We start from the raw sequence: 27,783 nt of genomic DNA on the forward strand, positions 1-27,783 counted from the left end.
ACCCAAAAAAAAAAAAAAAATTCTGCTGCAATTACTTATGAATTGGAATCTATCAATAGCCTCTTCAACTCATACACCCCTTATATTTTTATTATTGGCTCATACTTTTTGCAGTAATTTCTGGTCTGCACATCAATTGGAGGAAAAGTCACATTTTCCCAATCAATGAGGTGAATAGAATCCAACAACTTATAGAAGTCTTGGGAGGAGAGATAGGGCAGTTGCCAACTATCTATTTGGGGATGCCTCTAGGAGCAAAGAGCAAAGTCAGAGAAATTTGGAATGGAGTGGTGGAGAGATGTGAGAAGAGACTGTCTAGATGAAAAGCACAATACTTGTCAAGAGAAGGGAGATTAATTTTGATCAATTCAGTCTTGGATGCCTTGCCAACTTATTTGATGACAATTTTCCCTATTCCAGCTAAAGTAAAGGAAAGAATTGATGCCATAAGGAGGAAATTTTTTGTGGAATGGAGAAAAGGAGTATAAAGGATTCCATTTAGTTGAAGGGAAGACTGTAATCCTATCAAAAAAAACAGGGGGATTTAGGCATCAGAAATTTGACAAAACATAAAAAAACCTTGCTTATAAAATGGCTGTGGAGATTCCCGAAAGAAGTGGAGACTTTGTGGGTGAGGGTGATCCAAGCAAAATATGAGAAGGAAGATTTCTGGAACACAAAATAAGTATTTTCTGCTTACGGCATCAGTCTGTGGAGGTCAATCAGAAACTTGGGGCATGTTTTCTTTAAAAGAACAAGCTTCAATGTAAAGAGTGGACGGAAGATCATGTTTTGGGATGATGATTGGTTAGGACACGGCAGTCTCAAGCAACTTTTTCCAGATATTTGCCTACTAAATCAGCAACAGGAGTCTACTCTACAAGAAGTATGGACTCCTCAAGGGTGGAAAGACTAGCTGAATTTTATGGCACCTTAGATCAGTATACAGGACCAAAGGAAGGAGATGATACTCTCAGATGGAAGTGCCAAGACAACGGTTTATTCACAGTCAACTCTGCTTATAAGATTTTGAATCAGATGATGACTCAAATCAGTTTCCTGCCCTGTAAGCTTATATGGAAAGTAAAATTCCCTACAAAGTGACAGTGTTCACTTGGATGGTAGTGAAAGAGGCTGCTCTACCTCAAGAAAACCTCATGAAGAAGGGCATAAAAATGTGTCCAAGATGTTTTTTTTTTGTGAGCAAAAGGCAGAGATAATCAACAATATGATTTTACACTGTAAAGTGGCTAGCCAACTATGGAACTTGTTTACACTGTAAAGTGTCTAGCCATCTATGGAACTTGTTTACTAATTTTAGAGGCATAAGGTGGACTATGTCTAAAAGGTCAGGTCAGGCTCTAGTAAGCTGGAACTATATGGGGAGTGGTAGCACAGACAAAAACAGATGGAAAATTGTCCCAGCAGTGATATGGTGGACCATTTGGAAAGAGAGAAATTCGAGATGTTTTGAAAGTTTCAGCAGTCCTCTTCATAGGATTAAAATGAACTGCATTATCACTTTTTGCTATTGGTGTAGTTCGAAATATATAGATGATCCTGTAGCGATTGACATCTTAGGATCCTTGTAAGATGAGATAGGACCTAGAGATCGATTTTCCTTTTTTGGGTTGCTGAGCCTACTCAGTTGTATGTAGACTCTGTGATGTAAATTTTTGGGATCCCAGCCTTAGTGCTGAAGATTTATATAAAAACTTGTTACCTTTGTCAAAAGAAAAAATGATTCCCCTCTTTTCACTGCACTTTCTTGCTTGTTGTTGTCTATCTTCAACAATAATTCTTTTGATGTTTCTTTCACATCCTCGGAAATCTACTCCAAATTGTCTTCATTTGTATGCAATCAATTAGTCGAGTTTCTCCTTCTCCTAACAGGTTCCCCGTCTCTTCACCGCTATTAGAAATTGTGTTGTCTTGTGTATTGGCCAATATTTCGATGTTTATTATGTGCACCAGTTGGGCTTCTGAATTAGAGCCTTTATATTGGAAAATAGTAATTGGGTCCAGTATAGGCCCAATTGATCTGTTCTTTCAATTTGGCCCAAAGTTGCTGAGGAGACCCTTTTCCCCCTTCCATGTGTTACAGTTTTCAAGCCACCTTCCTTGGATGTCCCCACATGTGACAGCTGTGGAAACGTCACTTCTTTCACCAGAAAGGATTCATGCTATGGATTGTCATCTGTACAACACCTTGAATCCTCCTTCGTCTCTTCTTTCTTTACCATCACCGACGTCTCACACCATATCGGAATTTGGTAGACGAAACCTTCACTGTTAATCTCCATCTCTCTCGGAACTCTTGCTTGATCTCCCTTCACTAGTAACCTCCATCTCTCTCGGAACTCTTGCTTCATCTCCCTTCACCTTGATACGAGCCCAATGAAGACAAATGTTCAGTGTGGTCTCCTCTTCCATCTCGATAAAGCCTCCGCATCTCTCTTCGCTCAGTTTAAAGATTTCCTCTGACCACAGATTCAGAGAAAGCCCTAAAACTCTGATCCATACCCAGTCCTTCCTGATTTCCACTGGCCAGCATCCGATAGTTGGTTATTACCATTCTAGCTTCAGTGGCATTCTCCTCCAAGAACATTCCCCCTCCATAGCGTGCTATGCTGTCTTTTATGACAGGAACTTGAACAGAAACATGCTGTCATTCATAGCATATACATTGATGCCTCTGTGTCTTCCAGGTGTTACTTTTGCCCATCTTCTCACATCGTCCAGTTATGGCATTTCAGAGGAGCCATGTTGAGACTTGCCGTCTATGCACCTGTTCAGTAGATCCCTGTTGGAGGTTTTCGTCTCTCCAGAGATCTTGATGCCACTTGCTCTGTTTCGTATCTTCGCCTTCTTTGTGCTCTCTGTCATCTAGTAGACTTGAAGGCATTTTTGTATGAAGATTCAAGTTTCTTAGTAGACACTTGCTGCTGCTCCTGTATTCTTTCTGGTTCATATATGAACTTCGCTATTTTGTGAGCAATGTTCCCCCATCCCCCACTGAAATTACTGCTTTGTTTTGTCGTTGTATGGCTATAAAGCTGATGTATCTTCCATTCTTTTTGTTTTTATGAGTGCAAAAAAAACTCTGAGAAGCGGTCTTTGTTTCTATCTCCTAACTACATTTCCCTGTTCCTTTGATGCTTCAATAAATACTGGTGTTAGCATCTCAGGACTTTATTGGCTGATTTTAACTCTCCGCAATAGGTATCTCCTCTGTTCCAACCATTCGTACAATGATTCTGCTTCCGTTTGACATTTTGTGATCTCATACGACTTAAAACCAGCACTGTAGTAAATGCTATTTTCCCCTGTTGAGCAAGACTTTAACATCTTACCGGAAAAAGTCCCCCAGAAAAGGAAACTGATTTGAAATTCAAACTACAGGCAGGTTGACCTCGATTCTTGTGCCTGAGCATTTTTCACAAGATATACAACTTAATGATACTCTCACATTCTACTTTTGTTCTTTCCTTTCCTTCTATATTTGACCTCAATAAACTTATGTGGGAACCCTTTTATTTGTTTTGGGCTAAAACAGAGGGAAAATAGATTATGTAATCTACAAACATTTTGTCATTCCATTTAGAAACTTCTAGTGCCCCTTTTCTGCAAATAAACCTGTCTGCAGCTAACTCACCTTGAATTTGGCCACACAATGTACAGTGGACTAATATCAATGCAGCTAATATTGGTAAAGATATCTAGGAAGAAGCTTCAATCTTTATATTTTTAATCCAAATCATCGCTCAAGAATTTCCAATACTAACCCTACCAAAATGTAGTCAAGGAAACCCCTTAATTCAACTCTTAAGTTCAGCATGCAAAATTGCCACAAGTCTGAAGCATCTTTCAGATGCAGCTGCTCTCTCAAAACAGCACAGGTATTGAGCATGCAACAACAGCACCTTTGAATCAGCCAGTTAAATAAAAAGCATTCATTGAATCGGTCCACTTTCCACATCCCGGTCCATGCAAACGGACACTTTTATAGAATTACTTTACTCATCGAAGCATAAACCATCCAAAACGATATATATATATAGAGGCAGATTAATGCTATGCCCTTCCATTAGCGCATCAAGACTTGTGCTCACAACCAAAGGATGCACAAAGGAAAGTTTTCACCATGTATCTCAAACACTCAAAAAGTACAGTATGTTCGGAGATGCAATGCCCAGAACCCATTTAACATAAATGCCAACAACCAAAACAGACTTAGTGAGAATCTATAGAAGTCACAAAAGCGAGACTAAAGGCACATTTCTATTATTGTCAAAAATGGAGAGAGCAACACATTTTACATACCAGGCTAAGTGCAGTTGTTCCCAGAAGCAGCATATACACTTTACCCTGCAGCAGTGACCAAATTCCATCACTCATCTCAAGGTCATCAGTTCATAACATCAACCTAGATTAAAAATACATAAAGAAGTGGCAACAAGCAAAGCATTACGAGTAATTTGACTTGATAAATTTTGATTTCATATGTCACAAAGATTTCCTTTGTCGATAAGGTAAGTTATTTTGTTTATGTGAAAGAGGAAACCCCATATACAAGATACCGGTTTCTAGTAAGAACAACCAATCTCTCTACAAAGAGGGACCTCATGAGTGCAAAAGGAAATTAGAAACCAGGGACTACCCTTCAAATATATAAAATAATCTGTAATCCCAATCTCCTAAACAAAAGTTCCTCCTTAATGCTACTTAAAATAACACAACATCATATTAGCATACAAAGTAAAGAATTTTTTTTTCACAATGACATCATATTAGCATACAAACTAACAGAAAAAAAATTTACTTTTGCGGAGCAGAGTACTTTAAATTAACCACTACCTCAATTAGATGAACATTTGAAGCGCGACTGAGAAGAACAAATGCAAACTCCCCTATTTGAGCCAGAGACATACCAACCTGGACATACCATTCAGACAAAGAACTTGTAATGCAAAACCAGAGGAACAAATACAGAGTTCAACAACTGTTATATATAGGACATTAAACATTTTTTAGGTGGACATAAACAGTTCTGAATACATCATTTGGAAACCCTTCACATCCAAACCCTCCTGCCCAGGGGCCACTGTGGTATTCTCCACTTAATCTCCTTGATGACACGGGTCAACCCGAACTCCTGGTTGGAGGTGAACGGGACCTAACCACTAGAGCAAACTCTCTAGCAAAACAATTTGGACTACTTACAAGAAGTGCAGCTTTGTTTGTGTAGCCAAAACCCTTGACCACTGCAGCAACCACAATAGTTTTTATGATGACGACCAATATAACAGCTGCCAGTAAAATATCGATATGATTCCAGAGAAAATGAACATGGATAAGCATTCCAATGCTGGATAGGAAAAGAGCAGCAAAGAAGTTCCGGATTGGTTCAACCTGCAACAAATGAAAATACCACTAAGAGGCAAGACCCATGACATGTGGATATGACACAACAATCTAAGCAGAAACTAAGAACTAGTTTAAGACTGAGAACATAAATTTCAGCACGTCTAAACTTTTCCTGAAACTTTTGCAGCAACTTTTCACTCAGATGTGAATGCTGAGGATTCAGGGCTCAACAAAAATGATGATGAATCACCCACTCTTCTTCCACTTATCCCAATCAAAACTAGGATGTTCTCAAAGCTGGAAGACTATTTTCTCATGCCATCATAAATCTCAATCCAATTGAAAAAAGAAGTGCCGGGAACAAAAAATCATGATGGAACAATTGACTAGAGGTGGAGAAAATATTTTGATAACAAGGGTGCTCGAATCTTTGTATTTTTTATTTTTTTTTGAAACTGGTATCTTGTGTGTATTTCTATAAATGAACAGGACAGTACATGGATTATACTGAAACCATAAATACAATTTGACTCTCAGAAACTGAAGCTATTCTGACAATCTAAATTGAATATAGCACATCAAAATCCCAATCAAAACTAGGATGTTCTCAAAGCTGGAAGACTATTTTCTCATGCCATCTTAAATCTCAATCCAATTGAAAAAAGAAGTGCCGGGAACGAAAAATCATGATGGAACAATTAACTAGAGGTCGAGAAAAGATTTTGATAACAAGGGTGCTCGAATCCTTGGAATTTTTTTTTTTTTGAAACTGGTATCTTGTGTGTATTTCTATAAATGAACAGGACAGCACATGGATTATACTGAAACCATATATACAATTTGACTCTCAGAAACTGAAGCTATTCTGATAATCTAAATTGAATATAGCACATCAAGAATTTCTACACTTTCTCCTGAGTAGGAGTATTGACACCAAAAACAGAGCAAAATACAGTTCAACTTGATCTTTTGAATAGAGTTGCTCATATTCTCGAAACATCTGGAATTCTTATGTTTCCAGATTGTCCACCAAATACTAGCCAGGACAATTCTCCATCTTCTTCTATCCTTTGCCATCAATCCTACTCATATTCTCGAATCATCTGGAATTCCTGTGTTTCCTTTTGTTCATTTCCTCATATTTTGCTCCAGAACTTCAGATTCCTATTCCCAGTCCCCCTTTCTTTTTGCTCACTGTTTAAACCTACCATTTTACCAAATGAAAGCCTTCATCATCGTTGTTTCTCCTTGCCAAAGGAAATATCTTATGGTTTCTAGTCCTTAAATAACTCTAGTTAGACATGAAAACTAAGATATCATATATGTACGGAGGGCATCTAACACAGCGTTTATAAGTACAAGTCTTCCTCCCAAATACAGATACTGAAGACTTCCACCAAGTTAGTTTCTTCTCACATTTCTCGCTGATACATTTCCAAATTTCCTTGGATTTTGACTTTTCCTAAAAGACATACCAAGGCAGACAGTGGCCAGGGAAAAATTGAAGTGTTCCATGTTTGTGGATTATTGATAGGTAATAGGGAGCTCTTCCTCCAATTGATGTGAAGTCCAGAAACACTATCAAACAGAACCAGAATCACCTCAAAAACTTAAGTTTCTCCTCATTGGCATAACAGAAAATAAAAGTGTCATTTACATATTGTAAATGAGTAATCTCCGACTATCCCACATCATGATTATTCCTCCTCTGGTACCACTGGCTTCCAGACAAACAAACTTTATCCATCTTCCTCCCCCGATCTGTTTAATGTGATCCTGACAGTTTACTTCTAATTTGTTTCTTGCAAAAATACTATGTCTGCTTTCCCGTCTAAAAGTTGGTTCTTGACGATTCTTTTCTTCCCATGATAATTCAATCCCCTCACGTTCCATGAACCTATTTTTAGCTTCATTGGTCATTCTGAGTTTTCCCCTTCTCCTTTGATGTGCCTCCACCACTTTTATATTTTATATCAAAGGTGATCAGATTTTTCAGTTCTAGCGGCTTCTGATTTTCTTGATATCTGTGATTGGTTCCATTCTTCTCGCTTGCCTACTCCCATCAATTTGCATGAGTAGTTCAAGAGTTCCCTTCTCTTGCCTTTAAAGTCAATTCCGAACATCATACTGAGTTTAAGCAAATTTTGTCTTACCCAAGCAGTCGCTACTGGCTCCTTCTCCAGAAGTGCTTCGTCCTGTTCTGCTTATACTACAGATACATCTTCTACTTCCCACAGATCCCCATTGATTGATGGGTCAAAATTTGATAATTGTTGTTGTTCGTGGACTCGACTCTCCCCTTTCTTGTCTCCTTTCTCCTCAGCATTGAATCTCCCTTCATTTTCCTAGGTACCACTTGCATATTTCAATCGATTTATCTGGTTGAAGTTGTTTTTTTATTGACGCCATGACTGATTCCATACATACCCTAGATTTCTTCCAGGTCCACCCTCCTTGAAGTGTCTGCTCAGCCATATTCCTATTGGGGAATTCAATAAGGAAAGTCTTTTCTATCATCTCGTAGATGTTAACCCCAAAAACTTTCTTCCAAAGCTGATGATCCCCATTTCCTAACCTCGGAGAGGGTAAGCACCTCAGAGTCAAGATTTTGCCAAAGTTTCCTGTGATCTAAGTTGCTCGAACTCGGGTGCGGGTATCCGAGACGGATGCGAATCCGAGAGTCGGATTCGGCGAAATCCAAATTTTAAGATTCGTGGGTGCGAATCCGAGTATGGATACGGGTGCGGGGATACGGCTAAAAATTTCAATATTATAAAAATATAGTTATGATTCATTATAAATTCATAGTAAAACTATAATTTCATAGATATTTTTTTCATAAATTAAATGAATTATATTCTTGTTACATGATTTATATCCTCAACTTTCCTTAAAATAAAATAAAAGCTGTATTGATTTTATTAACTTTAAAATGGAGTGAATAAAATAAAAGCTGTATTGATTTTATATGTGGCTCTTCCACACTCCACATAACAAGTCAATATTAAAAAAAAAATTAATATTTAAACTTATTCCAACTTCCAAGAAAAAAGCTGGTTCCTAGAAAAAAGGCTTTTGAAAGTTTCAATAAAAGTACATCTCTCTTCTCAATTCTTCTTCTTCCTCTTCTCAACTCTTCTTCTTCTCTCTTCTCAACTGTCAACTCTTCTCATTCGCCGGCGACTTGCCGGCGTGGTCGCCATAAAAATAATTTTCTCTTCTCTCTTCTCTGTACTTTTTTCAAGCTTTGTACTCTTTACGTCGTCGGAAATTGATTTTTTCTTCCCCAATCTTTTCTCGGCCGCGGTCAAAGCGTCCGGATTAGATTGACCGAATCCGACACGCACCCCGCACCCGCACCCGCACCAGAGTCGTGCCGAGACGGGTTCACCTGCAAAAATGAAGAGTCCGCGCAACTTAGCCTGTGATACATCAAGCAAACGTCTGTCGTACTTGATTATAGCAGTAGTGGAAACCAACTGGCTTTTGCTTTCTGGAACTTTAAAAGTATATGACTGCCATTTACTGTTCTCAACAACCTTGGCATACGAGGAGTTAGTATCAACCATTCTGTGAGGAGCTTTTGATTTTCTTGGTGGTGAGTAATTAATGAAGTTTCCTATCTTGAGTGCAATGTCTTTCCAACAAGCACTGAAAGCTTCTGGCAGTATAACTACAGCTCTGTCAGCTCCTTTAGAGACAAGACTCATAAATCTTCCATGAGCATAAAACTTCCTTGTACTAAAATACTCTACCGTTTGGATTGGTCCTTCATTCTCCATTGCCTCACAGAATTCTTGTTGTCGTTTGAGGCTTCTTTCAGGACAAAACAAATCCACTCCATCACTTTTTTGCTAAGAGTTATTCTTCTGATCATGTTTCTACTAGCTCCACCAAATCAAACCAGACTTCCTCGCCAGATGTCCATCTGGGTAATATCGAATGACTTGATACCGGCATGGAAATAAATCCTATTTTCCCCCATGTTTGTGGAAGGGAGCTGAGGTGAAGGGAGGGAGAAAGCTATCGGCCTATAGCAAAAGGAGATAGCTGAGATTGTTTGAAGTCTCTTAATTACAAAAGCTCATTTCTTTTGGGGATTAGAGCTATGAAAGTTGCATTAAGTTCCTTTCACAGACGTCCTGCTCATGAAACCAAAATGCTTCCATAATATCCTGCTTTAAAATTTCCCAACAGTTGAGGATTAAAACCATAGTAAAGCCATCACACTCTGGGGCTTTATCTCCTAGACACAGCTTCAAGCATTAAAAGAATTCCTACCTTTAAAAACTGGTTTCCAATGCCTCCTTTTCTTCCGCTGAAATAGCAGTTTACAAAAGAGAAAGTAGGTCTCCATCTCTCTGTTTCTGTGTAAAATTCTCGAACAAATCAATAATCGCCTCCTTAATTCTTGCTGGATCTTCAGTTGTTTCCCTTTGAATGACCAACTGATCAATGTTGTTATATCTTGTGAGCATTCGCTGTGTTGTGGAACAACTTAGTGTTTGTCTCCTTTTTTTAGCCATAGTGTCCTACTGTTCTAGACCTGTCAGCAAGCAATTTCTTCATGTTTGATGAAGTCCTCACACTCTACCAATACTGCAGTCTTCTTTACAACCTCCTCCTCAATCATAATTCTATTATCAAGAATTGCATCCAATCAGGCAATTTTCCAAGTAGACTCCTTTCTGAGAAACTCAGATTTTCTTGGTAACTTTTACTCCATTCCTTAAGCTTTGCTTCGAGGGCTCTGAATTTGCAAGCCAGAATGTATACTGGCTTTCCTGAATTAACAAAAGAGCTCCACCAGTTCCTGATCCTGTCAACAAAGCCTTGAATCCCCGACCATCACTTTTCAAACTTGTAATAAATTTTCTTTGCTCCCAGTTCCCACATTGCAATGCTACTGGAGAGCAATCTGGAAACACTCTCTGCATTAGGCATTTAGGCTCTGTTTGATATTACTGTACTAGTTGGTCATTCTTCTGAAATAAGAATTTTGCCAATCCTAGAGGCAATCAGTTGGTTACCACCTTCCAAATTAAGATCAATCAGGTTCATGTCTTTCTATCAAGTCAGAACTCCATTATCTTTCTGTGCAACTCCTCTCTGAGGGGTACCCGGAGATATTAAAGCCCTGACATTTCCATCAAACCACTGACTGCACTGCTTTCATCATAGACTACTCTTCTTCCAATGTCACAATTAGGAGAACTAGACACACCTAATATGGCATGAGAAATCCTGAAGTTGTGCTTCAAAATTGCACAGGATAGTGTGAGCTCCAGTTTACAGAACCTGCACTTTCTATGCTCTGCTATCCCACAGATGAAAAATTCTCCCTCTTGTGCCACTAGCTCTTGAAGTAGCATACTCACCCATCTACCTCCCCAAATTTGTTTAACCAAATCCTTCATGTCCCCCTCTAGTTTTGTTTCCTGGAAACAGATGATGTATGCATTCCAATCCAGAACCAAACTTCACTAGTCTTCTTTTATCCCTTCCATTCAGCCCCCTTATATTCAATGATATTAATTTGAAATTCATGGATCAATTGCCATCAAACTCCTCCCTAGCTTTTATGGCCATTGCTTTTGAATTTCACATCAAAGGTTACTAGGCCTTTCTGTTCTTAAGCACCGTTGAACCTAGATTTCTTAAAATCAGTGTCCTGCTCCATCTTTCTTGTGTTTGCTACTGTCTATTTGCATCAAAAGCTTCGAGACCTCCTCTTCATGCCCTTGAAAATTCACCCCAGGCATTTTGCTCAACTTGATTAAATATTGGTGTACCAAACTGTTTCATCCATTCTTTGTCAAGAGAAGAGGCTTCTTTTTGTATGAGAAGGGTTTCCACATCCTCCAACTCCCAGTTTTCATCTTCTGAAATTGAGTACACTCAACCAGTTTGAGCATGCAGTTCGAGTGGCATACACCTCTCATATCCGACACCAAGCAGATTTCCTTGCACCAGGATGCAATCCAAAGCGCAGCACAAAACATCTTTTAAGCCACTGGCCACATGAACATTGCTTCTATATCTGGAAAAAGTGAGAGCATAAAAAGTGATGCTCATCAAAGCTCGATCCCAAGCTCTAGAAATTCAGAACATGAGGAGCATCAGGTGGCCCAAACAATCCAATAGTTTCGAACAACTGGTGTTTGTAACTTAAATGCCTTTAGATAAGGAAGAGGATTCTGAAATTCAATTTTAAGGATTTTAAATTTCACAGTAATGTTTTCCAACTTTTAGGTTTGAAACAATCAAGATGTTGACAAATTTTAGTTGATAAAGAACTACCAGGGTGATCATGAATTCTGAACTCTTTGAATCCAGTGGAAATTTTAACAATTTGATACAGCTAATTGTGAATTGAGGATCTTAAACCTTGAGTAGCATACGTCCTTTATATTCAGGCCAACTTATTCTATTTCATGAGAAAAAGCAGCCAGTAAATCAATCAACTATGTATCCAATCCCAAACTAGTAAGATCAGTTATATAATTATCTAAATCTAGCTCTCTATTCATCGTAGGCTTTATACCAAAGGATTGAATTCTAAGGTAAATTAGGAGTTCTTTAGGAAATACAGATTCTCCCAATAACCCTCTCTTTTCTTATTCTTTTTCTTTTGATAAGGTAAATAACACTTCTCTTTACACGGATGTACACTCCCTATGCAGGCTGAAAAGGACCCTGGCAAACAATGGAAGATTTAAGACCAAAAGGCAGTGGGCGCATGTAAAGTACATAAGGTTGTACCTGTTCAAGAGTATGCTGAGCCAGATCAGTAGTTGATATCATCACTCCAGCAGCAAAAGAACCCAGTTCGAGACTTAAACCCAGCTTATCACTACACTGACAAGATGCAACAACTCATTTTATTCAGCCATGTGTGCTTACTACTAGCATATGCTTGAGAAGCGATTAATTGAAAAGCTATCAGGATGAATAGTTAAAGGAAAAAGGGAAGTCAGAGTGATAGGAAAGGAAGACAAACCCCAGCAACAAGCAAGCAGAAAGCCACAGATGCAAGTTGGTACAGTTCATTAGTCTGCATAATGTTCTAGTAAATCAGAGATTCAAAGTAACCCAAGGAAACCATTGTGACAGTAATCATGCGTTATTCAAGCAGAGGTAAAGTCACCTGTGATGATAGGCCTATCATCAGTCTAAGAAACCAAGGTACGCAAGTGCGGCATAACATTGACAAAATGGTCAAGAACATTACCAGAACCACCAATCTGTAATCCAAAGCACGTCGCAAATTAAGGGAATGATGTATCTCTAAGACATTCAATAAATTTAATAGCGTCGGAAAGTCAAAACGAAAATCAGGAAAAAAATTTGCAGGTAGAGAGGGATAATCAAAAACAGAATTTTAATTGTATATACAACAAAATGAAATGAGCCCCAGAATATTTAGTTCGTCTCTCTTTTATATCAGATATACGTCTTAGGCCCCCATAAAAATATGCTTATGGTGAAAATAACAGCATGACGTAGCATGACAAGTTAGTTTGGAACATCAAATGAAAGCTACACCAGCAATATCAGGTCCAAACTAAGATGAAATGATTCAGTAGATGACTTCTATTTGGTCACACAAGTCCATCTAATGCAGGACAGTAGTTAACCCAAACGTGTCTATATTCATGCTTAGGGCCCGTATGGCCATGGATTTCTCAAATAATATTTGGGAAAAATTTAGCTAATAATGTTTGTCTATACAATTTGTCATTATTTGGCAAATATCCCAAATACTAGTTTTTTCTAGTTTTTGGGCCAATTCTCATTATTTGGGATCTTTTGATAATTGAAATTTTACACCCAAGTCCTAAAATTTATCTTTTACAAAAACACCCTCTACAGTAGTTGTGTGCGTTGTATTACATAATTTTTTACGTCAGTTAATATTAAATGATGATATGGTTATTGATTAAAATGATGAACAATCGGGTCAGGGTAACAAAGTCATGTGCTTTGTCTACTTCACGATGTATGGAATGATACATGTTGCACTCACTCCAAACTACTACACTGCTCTAGTGTCATGGACACTATTTGTTATTGTTGCAACGATCCAATTGACTTGTAATACAAATTTATGGTTGGTTTTGATAGTTTTAAAACTTATGGGTATAAATCATATTTTTCTACCAAACACATGGTGAAATTTCACTCAAATTTTCACTCAAATAATATTTGCCAAAAATATTTGAAAATCTATGATCAAACGCTAGCTTAGTGTTGAGAATACAATTAACAAATAAAAGTGTGTTCTCTCTAACAACTTAAGCTTTTAATGAGATGGTCACACACTTCAATGTGGAATTAGTGCAAGCTGAGTCCTAAGATCGAATCTCCATCACCACCCATATCAAAAAGAATTTTCACATGCTTGGCCCATGAAAAAGTACCAGGCCCGCATGTTAGGGGCGTGTTGAGAATACAATTAACTAATAAAAGAGTGCTCTCTCTAATAGCTTAAGCTTTTAGGAGATGGTCACGCACTTCGGCACTTGGTACACTAGAAATTAAGATAAGGTAACAAGAATAACTTGAGAATTCTTTTACTTGGCATCAGAATCTGATACGGATGATGAATCATTAGCACACTGGAAGACTATGTTAGAGCAAATATGGCATAGCATAATGGTGTTTCGTGTTCCAAAATAAAACATTTTTTTTATAAGGTAACTTTGGCGTTCCAAAATAAAACTTTCCAAACACTTTTGCTTACAATTTTGCCATGGAAGCCATTCCTTGAAAAACACCAGAAGTACCACCAAGAATAGGAAGCAGGGCAAATAGCAAACCTACTGTACAATCCTGTCAGCGAGAAACATCTCAAAAGTTCAGAAGGAAGTACTGTAAATGAAAAACAACAGGCAAATAATAAGGCGTTGAAAATTGTTAGCATAACTAATAACCCATCCATGCAAAAAAAAATGTGGGAAGTATATTTTAATGATAGTAATATCATCAAAAAACAAAGATGGGTAGGAAAGTCGCACCTGCAGAATAAGGATTCCAACCGTTACTTGCCCATAGAGGGTGTTAACACTATTTCTTTCCATCAAAAATTTCAATACCTGTGATTCAGAAAGATACAATATTCTTTAGTAAGTTAATATAATTTACTAGCTACTGCACAATGTGTTTAATTCAATACTTTTGCGAACAACGCTGAACGAGTGGATTAAAGCTTTTTAAGATTCAAGATAAGGTTCCTTCACAATACAGAATCTGCTTAAATGAAATGCTCATTCATTCTTTTCCCACTTTCCCATTACATCTATAATTATCAATTTAAGACGAAAAATGTGTTTGGAGAAAGAAACCTACACAGGATTGAAATAGCCTGAAATCCCAGAGGATATCCAAGAAATAATGTTTCTTTGTAAAAGGGAATTCCGAAACAATGTTTGAAATTACATCTTTCGCAACAAATTAAGCACAATACTAGATGCAGAGGAAATGTAAGATTTTATAACCTTTTCTTGTGATCTAAAATTTAAGTGAATTGAGCCCATTCCACAATTTCTCTAATATAATTGTTTCTAAGATTATTCATTCAGAATGCATTTCTCTAAAATCCGATCACTTCCACTAAATTGTAAGCTTTTGCCATCTTTTCTTGCGATTGTGCCAGAATTTAAGTGAATTTCATTCCACAATTTTCTGTAATGCACTTGTATTGAAAATTGTTCACTCAACATATTTCTCTTTAAAATTCTATCACTTCCAGTTCCAGTCTTCCAGCACTAAACCAAGCTCCTACTATTTAGTAAAAACAACTATATAGAGTCAAAAACCCAATATAAAAAATGATTTGTGCATTCTTAACCAGATGGGATTTGGAGGTAGATGGTTGAAGTGGATTGAGAGATGCATTAAAATTGTCAGGTTCTCTGTTCTTGTAAATGGAGAACTTGTGGGGGGTTTTGAATTAGAGAGGGGACTGAGTCAGGATGACCCTCTATCCCCCTTCCTTTTCATTATGGCAATGGAGGGTTTTGATAGTATGACGAGGATTGCAGCACAAAACACATGGATTCAGGGCTTCAAAATTAGGTATATGCTGTCACTAGTCATATGTTTTATGCAGACGACACCATCATCTTTTGTGAACCTGTAGCAGAACAGATCAGATATATTAGGGTGATACTGGTACTGTTTGAGGCAGTCTCTGGGTTGAAGGTCAATTGGGGGAAAGTAGTCTCTTTCCTGTGAATGAAGTCCCGCAGATTCAATCACTAGCGGGACTATCGTGATGTAGTGTGGAGACACTGCCTACTATGTCAAATGGAATTGTTTAGTATCCTTACTTTTTTGGTGTTAACAGTTGTATATAGTAGATATGGACAGATTGTAAATTTGACAGGAAGCTTGTAACTGACACTTTTTGTGGTGCCCAGCATGCCCTTAATGCTGAAGAATACAATCTTACCAATTTCAAAAGAATAAGTGACATTTCCTTACTTCTCTCTAAATTATAAAATAGTTTGTTTTTTCTTGTTACTGGTTGGTTAACTAATCCATTTCTCTCGTAAAATACACCTTACATGAACTTGAGTTATTTGGCAGTAAAATCTGTATTTCTCACCCCTTGTGAAAAAGATGCTATAAGAGTCCATGAACAAATACGTGGTGGTCCACTAAATTCAATTGGAAAATAAAAGTCAAAATCCACAAGGACTTGCCACTGCTGTCGAAGACATTGATAAGAAGACACCAACAAAAACACCCTCAGATGCTTTCCCACCACATAACTGCAAATGAACAACCATGGTCAAGACGAATTGACATCATTGCAAGAAATAATCATACAGCTTATATTTGCATATTTGGAGCCTCCGACATTTAGATAAAATTTAAAAAGCTTTTCAGCGATGCAGATTACTAAAGCTGAGCTAGTCATAACAATAGCTCCAAAGTAGCTGAAAACCAAAATTGCATACCGAGGCTGTTATTCCACACAAACACATGAAAAGAATTATCTGGAGAGACCCCCCTAACACTGCAACAGCTCGAACGATGCGAAGCTGCAATTACAAAGTTAAATTGCACTTCCTCTTTCAATTTATAAGATATAACAACAAAATGTCTCCACTTCAAGAAACAAAATCCAACCTTTGCTGTGGAAAACTCTAAGCCCAGTGCGAAGAGAAGAAAGATAACACCGAATTGGGCAACTGTTTCAACCTGAAAATTTTACCACAGTAAATAAGAAAAACATAAATTTAAGAAGACTGAAAACATATCAAAATACAACACCAAACCATTAGCACCACAATATTATATGACCGTCCAAAGACAGATGATATTAAATTACCATAAGAATTATAATATGCTTTATCATAGCCATAAAGCAGTGACACCCAAGAAACACCTTTAAACCGCTGGTGATAATCATAGGAAGCAGAGCAAAGTGTTGAAACTTCTACACATCTCAAAACACTCAAATGGACATAATGTCTCATTAACACTTAATAGAACAAACCAGAACAGCATGCAAACATGTACAAGTCAATAAATTCATGATAGATGTTTCTGTAATATCACATGAAAATTTATGCTCTTAGTTACTTAATGGTTGAATAGCCTAGGAGACCCTTATTCTGGATTGCCATCTCGGTCCTTGTACTCCACAGGGTTTCATCCAGATCCCTAAACCTGTTCAAAACAGGTATTTTAACAACCTCTGACCATTGACGGAGCATGTGGCAACTTATCGACTGAGTTGGATAAAATACGTGATTCTCACACGTATTAGGTGTGTGATATGGAAATTATACCAAAAATGACTAAAAGAAAAAAAGAAAAAGAAAAGGACAAAAGGTAAATCTTTTCATCTTCTCCCTCGCCCCTCCCCCTTTCTCTTAGTCAACGCCGCTGCCAAAGTCCTCTCCACCTTCGCTCCGTCGCAGCAAAATCACAATCTTTTCATCGCTGATCATCACTTCTGCATGCCTTCACCTTAAATCATGAACACAATACAACCAATTTTTATTATCAACAACTAACCCACCAATGACCACCATTTCTCATCTTCTCCAACCAAGAAGCATTGGATCACTCTAAGATGGAAATGCCACAGCAAGGGCATTTTTACTGTAAGCTCAGCCTATAAAGACACGAATCAGATGAGTTCTCAGATCAAATATTTACCTTGGAAGCTTATCTGGAAAGTAAAGATTCCATACGAAGTTGCTGTTTTCACTTGGTTGAGTGTGAAAGAAGCTATTTTAACTCAGGAGAATCTACAGAAGCATACATATGTGCTCCCGATGTGATTTATGTCGGGATATGTAGAGACTAACCATCTGTTTCTTCATTGTAAAGTGGTTAGACAGGTTCGATTTCTATTTACCAGCTTCAGAGGAATAAGGTGGAGGATGCTGAGAAGAACAGGGGAGGCACTAACTGGCTGGAATTTTGAGAATGGTGGTAGCACTAAGAAAGACAGATGGAGAATCGTCCCAGCAGTAATATGGTGGACCATTTGGAAAGAGAGAAACTCTAGGTGTTTTGAAGGCAATAGTAGTTCTCTGCAAAAGTTAAAAATGAATTGCTTATAAGTTTTTGGTATTAGTGCAGCTCAGAGTATATAGATTACCCAATTTTATAGTAGACATCCTAGGATCCTTGTAAGATAAGATAGGATTAAGTGTTAGTGTATTGTTTTTACTCTTTTGGGTGTAGACTCAATGATGTAATTTTGACTTCCAGCACTATGTGCTGATGATTTATATAGAGTCTGTTACCTTGTCAGAGATTTAAAAAAAAAAAAAAGAAGACATTGTCTGTTGTGGATGTGCGTTGGAAGTTAATTCAAGTATTTAGTTATTTATTTAGTAGCTTTATTTATTATTCTAGAATAGGGTTTATATTATGGATTAGGTTAAGTAATAGTTATTAGTTTGGAATACGATTTAGGTCTCCAACTTTCATAAGAATTAGATTTTCTATTGATGTAATAAGACTCCTATTTAAAGGGGCTTTGGATGAATAAATCGGTTAAGTCATATTTCAGAAAAAAGCAAGAGATCCCATTTCTCTCTTCCATTGAACTCTAAGGTTTCAGCCTCCGTTCAACGAGCTGAAGTTATATACAAAAATGGGTCGATCTAGGAATTCGAACAAAGGCAAAGGAAAGCCGAAGTCAATTGATTTAGATTTTCCTGTTCATCATCCTGTGACTCGATCCTTCTCTAAGAATCCAAACAATTTGGTATCAGAGCCTAACACAATGGGAGATGAGATCAATTCCAAATTTCGCGATGAGATCAATTCCAGGTTTCAAGAACAGCATGCGATTACAGAAACACTAATGGACTCTAAACTTGCAGCTATGGAATAACGTCTTGGTGAAAGATTTTGTCCAAGTTATTCAAGAACAATTTTCTAGCCTGGGAATTGCCCTCTACAACACCAGTAGTCCAGGGGGCAGAATCAAGTAATGCCCTGACAATTGGTAAATCAACAAACCCGGCTCCTAGAGGCAATACACTGCCTATTAAACCAACTAACCATAATCGTCAAACTAGTGGTAATTCCAATTCGACAATACCAAGGTATGCAAGGATGGATTTTCTACTCATGATGGAACCAACGACCCACATATTTGGGCATATCGTTGTGAGTAGTTTTTTGAAAATCAACATACAGCAGATGCAGAAAAGGTTGGAGTGGCTGGATTTCACATGTTGGGAGAAGCACAATTATGGTATTATCAGCTTAAACGAGCAAAGGGGCCAATGAGTTGGGGAGACTTCTAAAAACAATGTTTCTTGCGATTTGGACGTCCTGAAAGCAGCAACCTGGGAGGTGAATTAGTCACGCTCCAACAAACTGGTAGGGTTGAACTTTATCAACGTCAATTTCAAGAAAAGTTGGCTAGGGCTGATGAGCTTATTCCATAACACTTGCACGTGGGAATATTTATGGCAGGGTTGGATGATTCAATCAAATTGGACGTGCAATTGCTCAAACCACCTCACTTATCAACAGCTATGAGTATAGCCAGGGCGTTAGACCAAAAACAACAACTGCAAAAAGGGCAGCAGTCCCAGACAAGTCTAAACTTGGCAAAATCTGCCACGAGTTTAATCAATTCATTTAATACCAACACCAGCAACCAGACCCCTTTGGTCAAGAGATTAACTAGTACAGAAATGGCAGCGAGAAGAGCTAAAGGATTATGCTATAATTGTAACGAAATATTTTCAGCCAGTCACCAGTGCAAACGACTTTTTTGGCTGGAATTGGATGATTCAGCAGACAATATTCCAGAAGTTCCGGATGATTTCCGTGAAATTCGAGCTTGAGGACAAGCTCTTTCAACGTAAGAGGGGGGTAATGTTGTGGATGTGCGTTGGAAGTTAATTCAAGTATTTAGTAATTTATTTAGTAGCTTTATTTATTATTCTAGAATAGGGTTTATATTATGGATTAGGTTAAGTAATAGTTATTAGTTTGGAATACGATTTAGGTCTCCTACTTTCATAAGAATTAGATTTTCTATTGATGTAACAAGACTCCTATTTAAAGGGGCTTTGGATGAATAAATCCGTTAAGTCATATTTCGGAAAAAAGCAAGAGATCCCATTTCTCTCTTCCATTGAACTCTAAGGTTTCAGCCTCCGTTCAACGAGCTGAAGTTATATACAAAATGGGTCGATCTAGGAATTCGAACAAAGGCAAGGGAAAGCCGAAGTCAATTGATTTAGATTTTCCTGTTCATCGTCCTGTGACTCGATCCTTCTCTAAGAATCCTAACAATTTAGTATCAGAGCCTAACACAATGGGAGATGAGATCAGTTGCAAATTTCGCGATGAGATCAATTCCAGGTTTCAAGAACAGCATGCGATTACAGAAACACTAATGGACTCTAAACTTGCAGCTATGGAATAACGTCTTGGTGAAAGATTTTGTCCAAGTTATTCAAGAACAATTTTCTAGCCTGGGAATTGCCTCTACAACACCAGTAGTCCAGGGGGCAGAATCAAGTAATGCCCTGACAATTGGTAAATCAAAAACCCGGCTCCTAGAGGCAATACACTGCCTATTCAACCAACTAACCATAATCGTCAAACTAGTGGTAATTCTAATTCGACAAGGATGGATTTTCCTACTCATGATGGAACCAACGACCTACTAATTTGGGCATATCATTGCGAGTAGTTTTTTGAAAATCAACATACAGCAGATGCAGAAAAGGTTGGAGCGGCTGGATTTCACATGTTGGGAGAAGCACAATTATGGTATTATCAGCTTAAACGAGCAAAGGGGCCAATGAGTTGGGGAGACTTCTAAAAACAATGTTTCATGCGATTGGACCTCCTGAAAGCAGCAACCCGGTAGGTGAATTAGTCACGCTCCAACAAACTTGTAGANCTCCAACAAACTGGTAGGGTTGAACTTTATCAACGTCAATTTCAAGAAAAGTTGGCTAGGGCTGATGAGCTTATTCCATAACACTTGCACGTGGGAATATTTATGGCAGGGTTGGATGATTCAATCAAATTGGACGTGCAATTGCTCAAACCACCTGACTTATCAACGGCTATGAGTATAGCCAGGGCGTTAGACCAAAAACAACAACTGCAAAAAGGGCAGCAGTCCTAGACAAGTCTTAGCACCACAGTAAACTTGGCAAAATCTGCCACGAGTTTAATCAATTCATTTAATACCAACACCAGCAACCAGACCCCTTTGGTCAAGAGATTAACTAGTACAGAAATGGCAGCGAGAAGAGCTAAAGGATTATGCTATAATTGTAACGAAATATTTTTAGCCGGTCACCAGTGCAAACGACTTTTTTGGCTGGAATTGGATGATTCAGCAGACAATATTCCAGAAGTTCCGGATGATTTCCGTGAAATTCGAGCTTGAGGACAAGCTCTTTCAACGTAAGAGGGGGGTAATGTTGTGGATGTGCGTTGGAAGTTAATTCAAATATTTAGTTATTTATTTAGTAGCTTTATTTATTATTCTAGAATAGGGTTTATATTTCATAATTTTATATGGATTAAGTTAAGTAATAGTTATTAGTTTGGAATATGATTTAGGTCTCCTACTTTCATAAGAATTAGATTTTCTATTGATGTAATAAGACTCCTATTTAAAGGGGCTTTGGATGAATAAATCGGTTAAGTCATATTTCAGAAAAAAGCAAGAGTTCCCATTTCTCTCTTCCATTGAACTCTAAGGTTTCAGCCTCCGTTCAACGAGCTGAAGTATATACAAAAATAGGTCGATCTAGGAATTCGAACAAAAGCAAGGGAAAGCCGAAGTCAATTGATTTAGATTTTCCTGGTCATCGTCCTGTGACTCGATCCCTCTCTAAGAATCATAACAATTTGGTATCAGAGCCTAACACAATGGGAGATGAGATCAGTTCCAAATTTCGCGATGAGATCAATTCCAGGTTTCAAGAACAGCATGCGATTACAGAAACACTAATGGACTCTAAACTTGCAGCTATGGAATAACGTCTTGGTGAAAGATTTTGTCCAAGTTATTCAAGAACAATTTTCTAGCCTGGGAATTGCCTCTACAACACCAGTAGTCCAGGGGGCAGAATCAAGTAATGCCCTGACAATTGGTAAATCAACAAACCCGGCTCCTAGAGGCAATAGATTGCCTATTCAACCAACTAACCATAATCGTCAAACTAGTGGTAATTCCAATTCGACAATACCAAGGTATGCAAGGATGGATTTTCCTACTCACGATGGAACCAACGACCCACATATTTGGGCATATCGCTGTGAGTAGTTTTTTGAAAATCAACATACAGCAGATGCAGAAAAGGTTGGAGTGGCTGGATTTCACATGTTGGGAGAAGCACAATTATGGTATTATCAGCTTAAACGGGCAAAGGGGCCAATGAGTTGAGGAAACTTCTAAAAAACAATGTTTCTTGCGATTTGGACCTCCTGAAAGCAGCAACCCGGTAGGTGAATTAGTCACGCTCCAACAAACTGGTAGAGTTGAACTTTATCAACATCAATTTCAAGAAAAGTTGGCTAGGGCTAATGAGCTTATTCCATAACACTTGCACGTGGGAATATTTATGGCAGGGTTGGATGATTCAATCAAATTGGACGTGCAATTGCTCAAACCACCTCACTTATCAACGGCTATGAGTATAGCCAGGGCGTTAGACCAAAAACAACAACTGCAAAAAGGGCACCAGTCCTAGACAAGTCTTAGCACCACAGTAAACTTGGCAAAATCTGCCACGAGTTTAATCAATTCATTTAATACCAACACCAGCAACCAGACCCCTTTGGTCAAGAGATTAACTAGTACAGAAATGGCAGCGAGAAGAGCTAAAGGATTATGCTATAATTGTAACGAAATATTTTCAGCCGGTCACCAGTGCAAACGACTTTTTTGGCTGGAATTGGATGATTCAGCAGACAATATTCCAGAATTTCCGGATGATTTCCGTGAAATTCGAGCTTGAGGACAAGCTCTTTCAACGTAAGAGGGGGGTAATGTTGTGGATGTGCGTTGGAAGTTAATTCAAATATTTAGTTATTTATTTAGTAGCTTTATTTATTATTCTAGAATAGGGTTTATATTTCATAATTTTATATGGATTAGGTTAACTAATAGTTATTAGTTAGGAATATGATTTAGGTCTCCTACTTTCATAAGAATTAGATTTTCTATTGATGTAATAAGACTCCTATTTAAAGGGGCTTTGGATGAATAAATCGGTTAAGTCATATTTCAAAAAAAAGAAAGACATCCCATTTCTCTCTTCCATTGAACTCTAAGGTTTCAGCTTCCGTTCAACGAGCTGAAGTTATATACAAAAATAGGTCGATCTAGGAATTCGAACAAAGGCAAGGGATAGCCGGAGTCAATTGATTTAGATTTTCCTGTTCATCATCCTGTGACTCGATCCTTCTCTAAGAATCCTAACAATTTGGTATCAGAGCCTAACACAATAAGAGATGAGATCAGTTCCAAATTTCGCGATGAGATCAATTCCAGGTTTCAAGAACAGCATGCGATTACAGAAACACTAATGGACTCTAAACTTGCAGCTATGGAATAACGTCTTGGTGAAAGATTTTGTCCAAGTTATTCAAGAACAATTTTCTAGCCTGGGAATTGCCCTCTACAACACCAGTAGTCCAGGGGGCAGAATCAAGTAATGCCCTGACAATTGGTAAATCAACAAACCCGGCTCCTAGAGGCAATACACTGCCTATTAAACCAACTAACCATAATCGTCAAACTAGTGGTAATTCCAATTCGACAATACCAAGGTATGCAAGGATGGATTTTCTACTCATGATGGAACCAACGACCCACATATTTGGGCATATCGTTGTGAGTAGTTTTTTGAAAATCAACATACAGCAGATGCAGAAAAGGTTGGAGTGGCTGGATTTCACATGTTGGGAGAAGCACAATTATGGTATTATCAGCTTAAACGAGCAAAGGGGCCAATGAGTTGGGGAGACTTCTAAAAACAATGTTTCTTGCGATTTGGACGTCCTGAAAGCAGCAACCTGGGAGGTGAATTAGTCACGCTCCAACAAACTGGTAGGGTTGAACTTTATCAACGTCAATTTCAAGAAAAGTTGGCTAGGGCTGATGAGCTTATTCCATAACACTTGCACGTGGGAATATTTATGGCAGGGTTGGATGATTCAATCAAATTGGACGTGCAATTGCTCAAACCACCTGACTTATCAACGGCTATGAGTATAGCCAGGGCGTTAGACCAAAAACAACAACTGCAAAAAGGACAGCAGTCCCAGACAAGTCTTAGCACCACAGTAAACTTGGCAAAATCTGCCACGAGTTTAATCAATTCATTTAATACCAACACCAGCAACCAAACGCCTTTGGTCAAGAGATTAACTAGTACAGAAATGGCAGCGAGAAGAGCTAAAGGATTATGCTATAATTGTAACGAAATATTTTCAGCCGGTCACTAGTGCAAACGACTTTTTTGGCTGGAATTGGATGATTCAGCAGACAATACTCCAGAAGTTCCGGATGATTTCCGTGAAGTTCGAGCTTAAGGACAAGATCTTTCAACGTAAGAGGGGGGTAATGTTGTGGATGTGCGTTGGAAGTTAATTCAAGTATTTAGTTATTTATTTAGTAGCTTTATTTATTATTCTAGAATAGGGTTTATATTTCAGAATTTTATATGGATTAGGTTAAGTTATAGTTATTAGTTTGGAATATGATTTAGGTTCCTACTTTCATAAGAATTAGGTTTTCTATTTATGTAATAAGACTCCTATTTAAAGAAGTTTTTGATGAATAAATCGGTTAAGTCATATTTCAGTAAAAAGCAAGAGATCGAAGTTCTCTCTTCCATTGAACTCTAAGGTTTCAGCCTCCCTTCAATGAGCTGAAGTTATATACAAAAATAAGTCGATCTAGGAATTCGAACAAAGGCAAGGACAGCCGAAGTCAATTGATTTAGATTTTCCTGTTCATCGTCCTGTGACTCGATCCTTCTCTAAGAATCCTAACTTTGTCACATAACTGAAGAAGGCTTCAACAAGATTCACTCATAGACAAATATACACTTCATTGTTTTCATTATAAAACTCCATCGAATAAATATTTGAATTTTTCTATTACACTCGAGCATGGTTGTAGAGGATCAGTTGGTGGATCTGAATTTTATCGGAGTTCCAGCGAGAACTTCGGTAGCTAGTCGCGGATTTCTGCGTAATTTTGGTGCCGATTTCTGATAGTAATTTTATTTCAAAACAAATTTCATGGATTAAGCTCAACCAGCTATGGTGGATCTGAATTTTATTGGGTTAAGTGGTTGAAGAATGGTGGCAGATGGAAAGTATGGGTATTTGAGTTTGTGCAAGTTGAAGAATGGAGGAGAGATGATAGAGGCAGATTAAAGTCTGAATTTTAGAAAATATAATGACATAACATACTTTTTCTTTTAAAATATTTTCTGAAGAAGTTCAGGGCTCGGGATCATAATCCAGATCAAGTACAAGGGTCTCCCAAGCCATTCCGCCTTAATTGAAGATAACTTAAGATTAAATTGATTGATTATTCAAACGATTAATTACTTATTTCAAAAAGACATGAAATCAACATACCTGCACCATTTCACTGATAATGTTAAGACCACCAGGTCCAATAATTGAGCCCGCCAGCAAATATCCAGTGATAACCTGCACGACATTAGTAGCATACGCTACAAAGTAAGATTGATTAAAGAAGTCAAATAAACATAAATCCACAAGCCAAATAGTTCAGATGCAGAAGATAGCAAAAGAAGCTATTGCATTTATCAATCAGAAACAAGCAAAAGAGTAATTATCAGACCGGTTGTCCAGCGCAAGCGAAGGCAATGCCACCACAAGTTGCAGAAACAATGACAACAACAAGATCAGATATCAATCTGCCAATGGAGTTAAATTAAATCAGATTGATTAACACCCTAATAAATTTTTCTTTCTATTACACAGTTTTAAAGTACCGTAATAACCAGGATGTGGGAAAGAGGAGTAAGCTAACCTTAAATCTAGCTGCAGTACTGGAAACTTTGACTTCGGATTAGACATGATAAAGACATTATCCTGATGGGGGCAGGGGGAGGCATCAGTTAGTGACTTGTGTCATCAGTAATCCATAATCATCTTACTGTGGAGCACAAAGGTAGTCTTCTCCAAAAGAACCTCCATCGATGCAAGATTACCTTTCGATCTATCAAAGTAGGTGTATCTTCTGCTCCATTGTCATTATCCAGGTTGAAAACAGTGTGCAACTGGAATGACCTAGTAAAAAACACAAAAAAGTAACACTGCCATTTAAGCCTTTTCATTTTCTGATATCATTGGGACCTTCAAGGAAGTAGTATTGCATATAATGAATCATAAGATAGCATGACGTACTTTTCCTCATTTGTCTCGTTCTTCTTGAACTTGACCCTACCAACCCTAGCAACGGTTTCCAGAACTGCCTGAGAAATGAAGTGCTTCAGAAATGCATATTCCACTGTACTTGGAAATAGGTCATAGTCAAAAAATAAAACTGAAAAGAGCAAATAAGACTTCTCTTATATTGCTTTTCTAAATTGCAAGTTAGGTAGTGAGATAAGCTAACAAGACTAACAAACTAAGAAACTATGCAATGTTCTAAACACTGATTTTTGCAATAACTCGAAAGGACATACTACGACTACTTTGGAGAATTATTTTCTTAATTAATTAGCCATTTTACTTGAGCAACTCATATTGAAATCCTTCCTGAATCAAAAATGACTAATGTGTGATCAGAATGTGACAAAACTCACTAAGGGACAGAAATTAAGGAGCCAGTACGTCGGGAAGTCCTAAGGACAACCCATTGACATTTTAAGCTGTTGCCGCCTCTTATGTGGCTGATGAATAACCACCGACTGTCCTTATTTCATCGATTTCATACCAAAGTGGTATTGTCTTTACAAAGGAGTTCTGAAACAAACTCTTGGACCTCCTGAGGTCTAACTAGGCAAGTAGGTATGTCCACTTTCCATGAGAATGTAAAAGAAATGTAACGGCGCCAGTGCCAGGAACGTTGGTGATGAAACTTCTAACGACAAGTGACAGCAAACTAATTGGTGTTTCTAGACAAACATTGATGATTGCTTCATCCTGTCAAGACCAAACTCTTAATGTGATCAAATAAATGATTTGACTATTCGATTGAGCATGAACGCTGAGATAACAAGTTCACCATAACTTGGACAATGGCGAAAAAGTTTATAGTGAAAACAATGATCCAAACAGTAAGTTGTTTCTATCTACAGCTAACAACTATGATGTCAAGCATGAAAGGGAGAAAGAAGACAGAAATTAATTTGAATTCATGAATAAATACATCTAAGATGGTTCCTTAAATAGAATTTTAGGCTACATGAGATAACGGCAAGTTCCCTAATTATTAAACAACTATTACATCTAATTTAAAAAAAAAAAACGAATATGTAAAATGAATCTTGGCTTGCTTTAACATCAAAAGAATCTAGCAAATGAATACATATAACTCCTTAGAGAATATATCAATATGTTACAGATCAACAATCCGACCTACAAACTCCAATATATCCAGCTACCTATAGGAGTAAATAACGTAAAGATTATAGCAATTAATTTCAAGATAAAGCCCGATATGTTGAGAAGTTCAAATCAATATCATTTACTAGAACATGGCATCCAATTATTCTTACAGTTTCCTTGAGACAATAACTTAAAAGGAATATTGCACACCTCTTGCTCTGCGACACTATTGTTGAAGCTCCCGTGATCGATTGCTGAAACAAAAGTAATAGTATGAGATATAGACGGGCAGGATCAGGAAGAGTGAAAGACACATGTGTGAATTATCAAAAATAAATTAATCAATCAACTATC

The 27,783-nt window shown here is 37.8% G+C and overlaps 1 protein-coding gene across 3 annotated transcripts in view; it reads right to left on the reverse strand.

The window, feature by feature from the left end:
• The window catches only part of LOC107020739 (K(+) efflux antiporter 6-like), a 42,047-nt gene that overhangs the window by 6,720 nt on the left and 7,544 nt on the right, over positions 1 to 27,783 (reverse strand). For all 3 annotated transcript variants that reach the window (XR_003578500.1, XM_015221218.2, XM_015221217.2), the window contains exons 2-18: positions 27,640 to 27,683; positions 26,284 to 26,351; positions 26,088 to 26,166; positions 25,907 to 25,968; positions 25,715 to 25,790; positions 25,486 to 25,560; positions 16,504 to 16,575; positions 16,332 to 16,415; positions 16,074 to 16,142; positions 14,385 to 14,462; positions 14,111 to 14,199; positions 12,515 to 12,611; positions 12,368 to 12,421; positions 12,130 to 12,225; positions 5,224 to 5,412; positions 4,858 to 4,935; positions 4,324 to 4,368 (exon numbers count right to left, since the gene is read on the reverse strand). Coding sequence is in view for 2 of the 3 variants with exons in the window: in XM_015221218.2 (XP_015076704.1) it covers positions 4,324 to 4,368; positions 4,858 to 4,935; positions 5,224 to 5,412; positions 12,130 to 12,225; positions 12,368 to 12,421; positions 12,515 to 12,611; positions 14,111 to 14,199; positions 14,385 to 14,462; positions 16,074 to 16,142; positions 16,332 to 16,415; positions 16,504 to 16,575; positions 25,486 to 25,560; positions 25,715 to 25,790; positions 25,907 to 25,968; positions 26,088 to 26,166; positions 26,284 to 26,351; positions 27,640 to 27,683 (1,355 nt within the window). In the remaining variant the exon portion in view is untranslated. The remainder of the gene's footprint in view (positions 1 to 4,323; positions 4,369 to 4,857; positions 4,936 to 5,223; positions 5,413 to 12,129; positions 12,226 to 12,367; positions 12,422 to 12,514; positions 12,612 to 14,110; positions 14,200 to 14,384; positions 14,463 to 16,073; positions 16,143 to 16,331; positions 16,416 to 16,503; positions 16,576 to 25,485; positions 25,561 to 25,714; positions 25,791 to 25,906; positions 25,969 to 26,087; positions 26,167 to 26,283; positions 26,352 to 27,639; positions 27,684 to 27,783) is intronic.

Source organism: Solanum pennellii, chromosome 5 (assembly GCF_001406875.1).
Source record: "Solanum pennellii chromosome 5, SPENNV200".
Classification (NCBI taxonomy): domain Eukaryota; kingdom Viridiplantae; phylum Streptophyta; class Magnoliopsida; order Solanales; family Solanaceae; genus Solanum; species Solanum pennellii.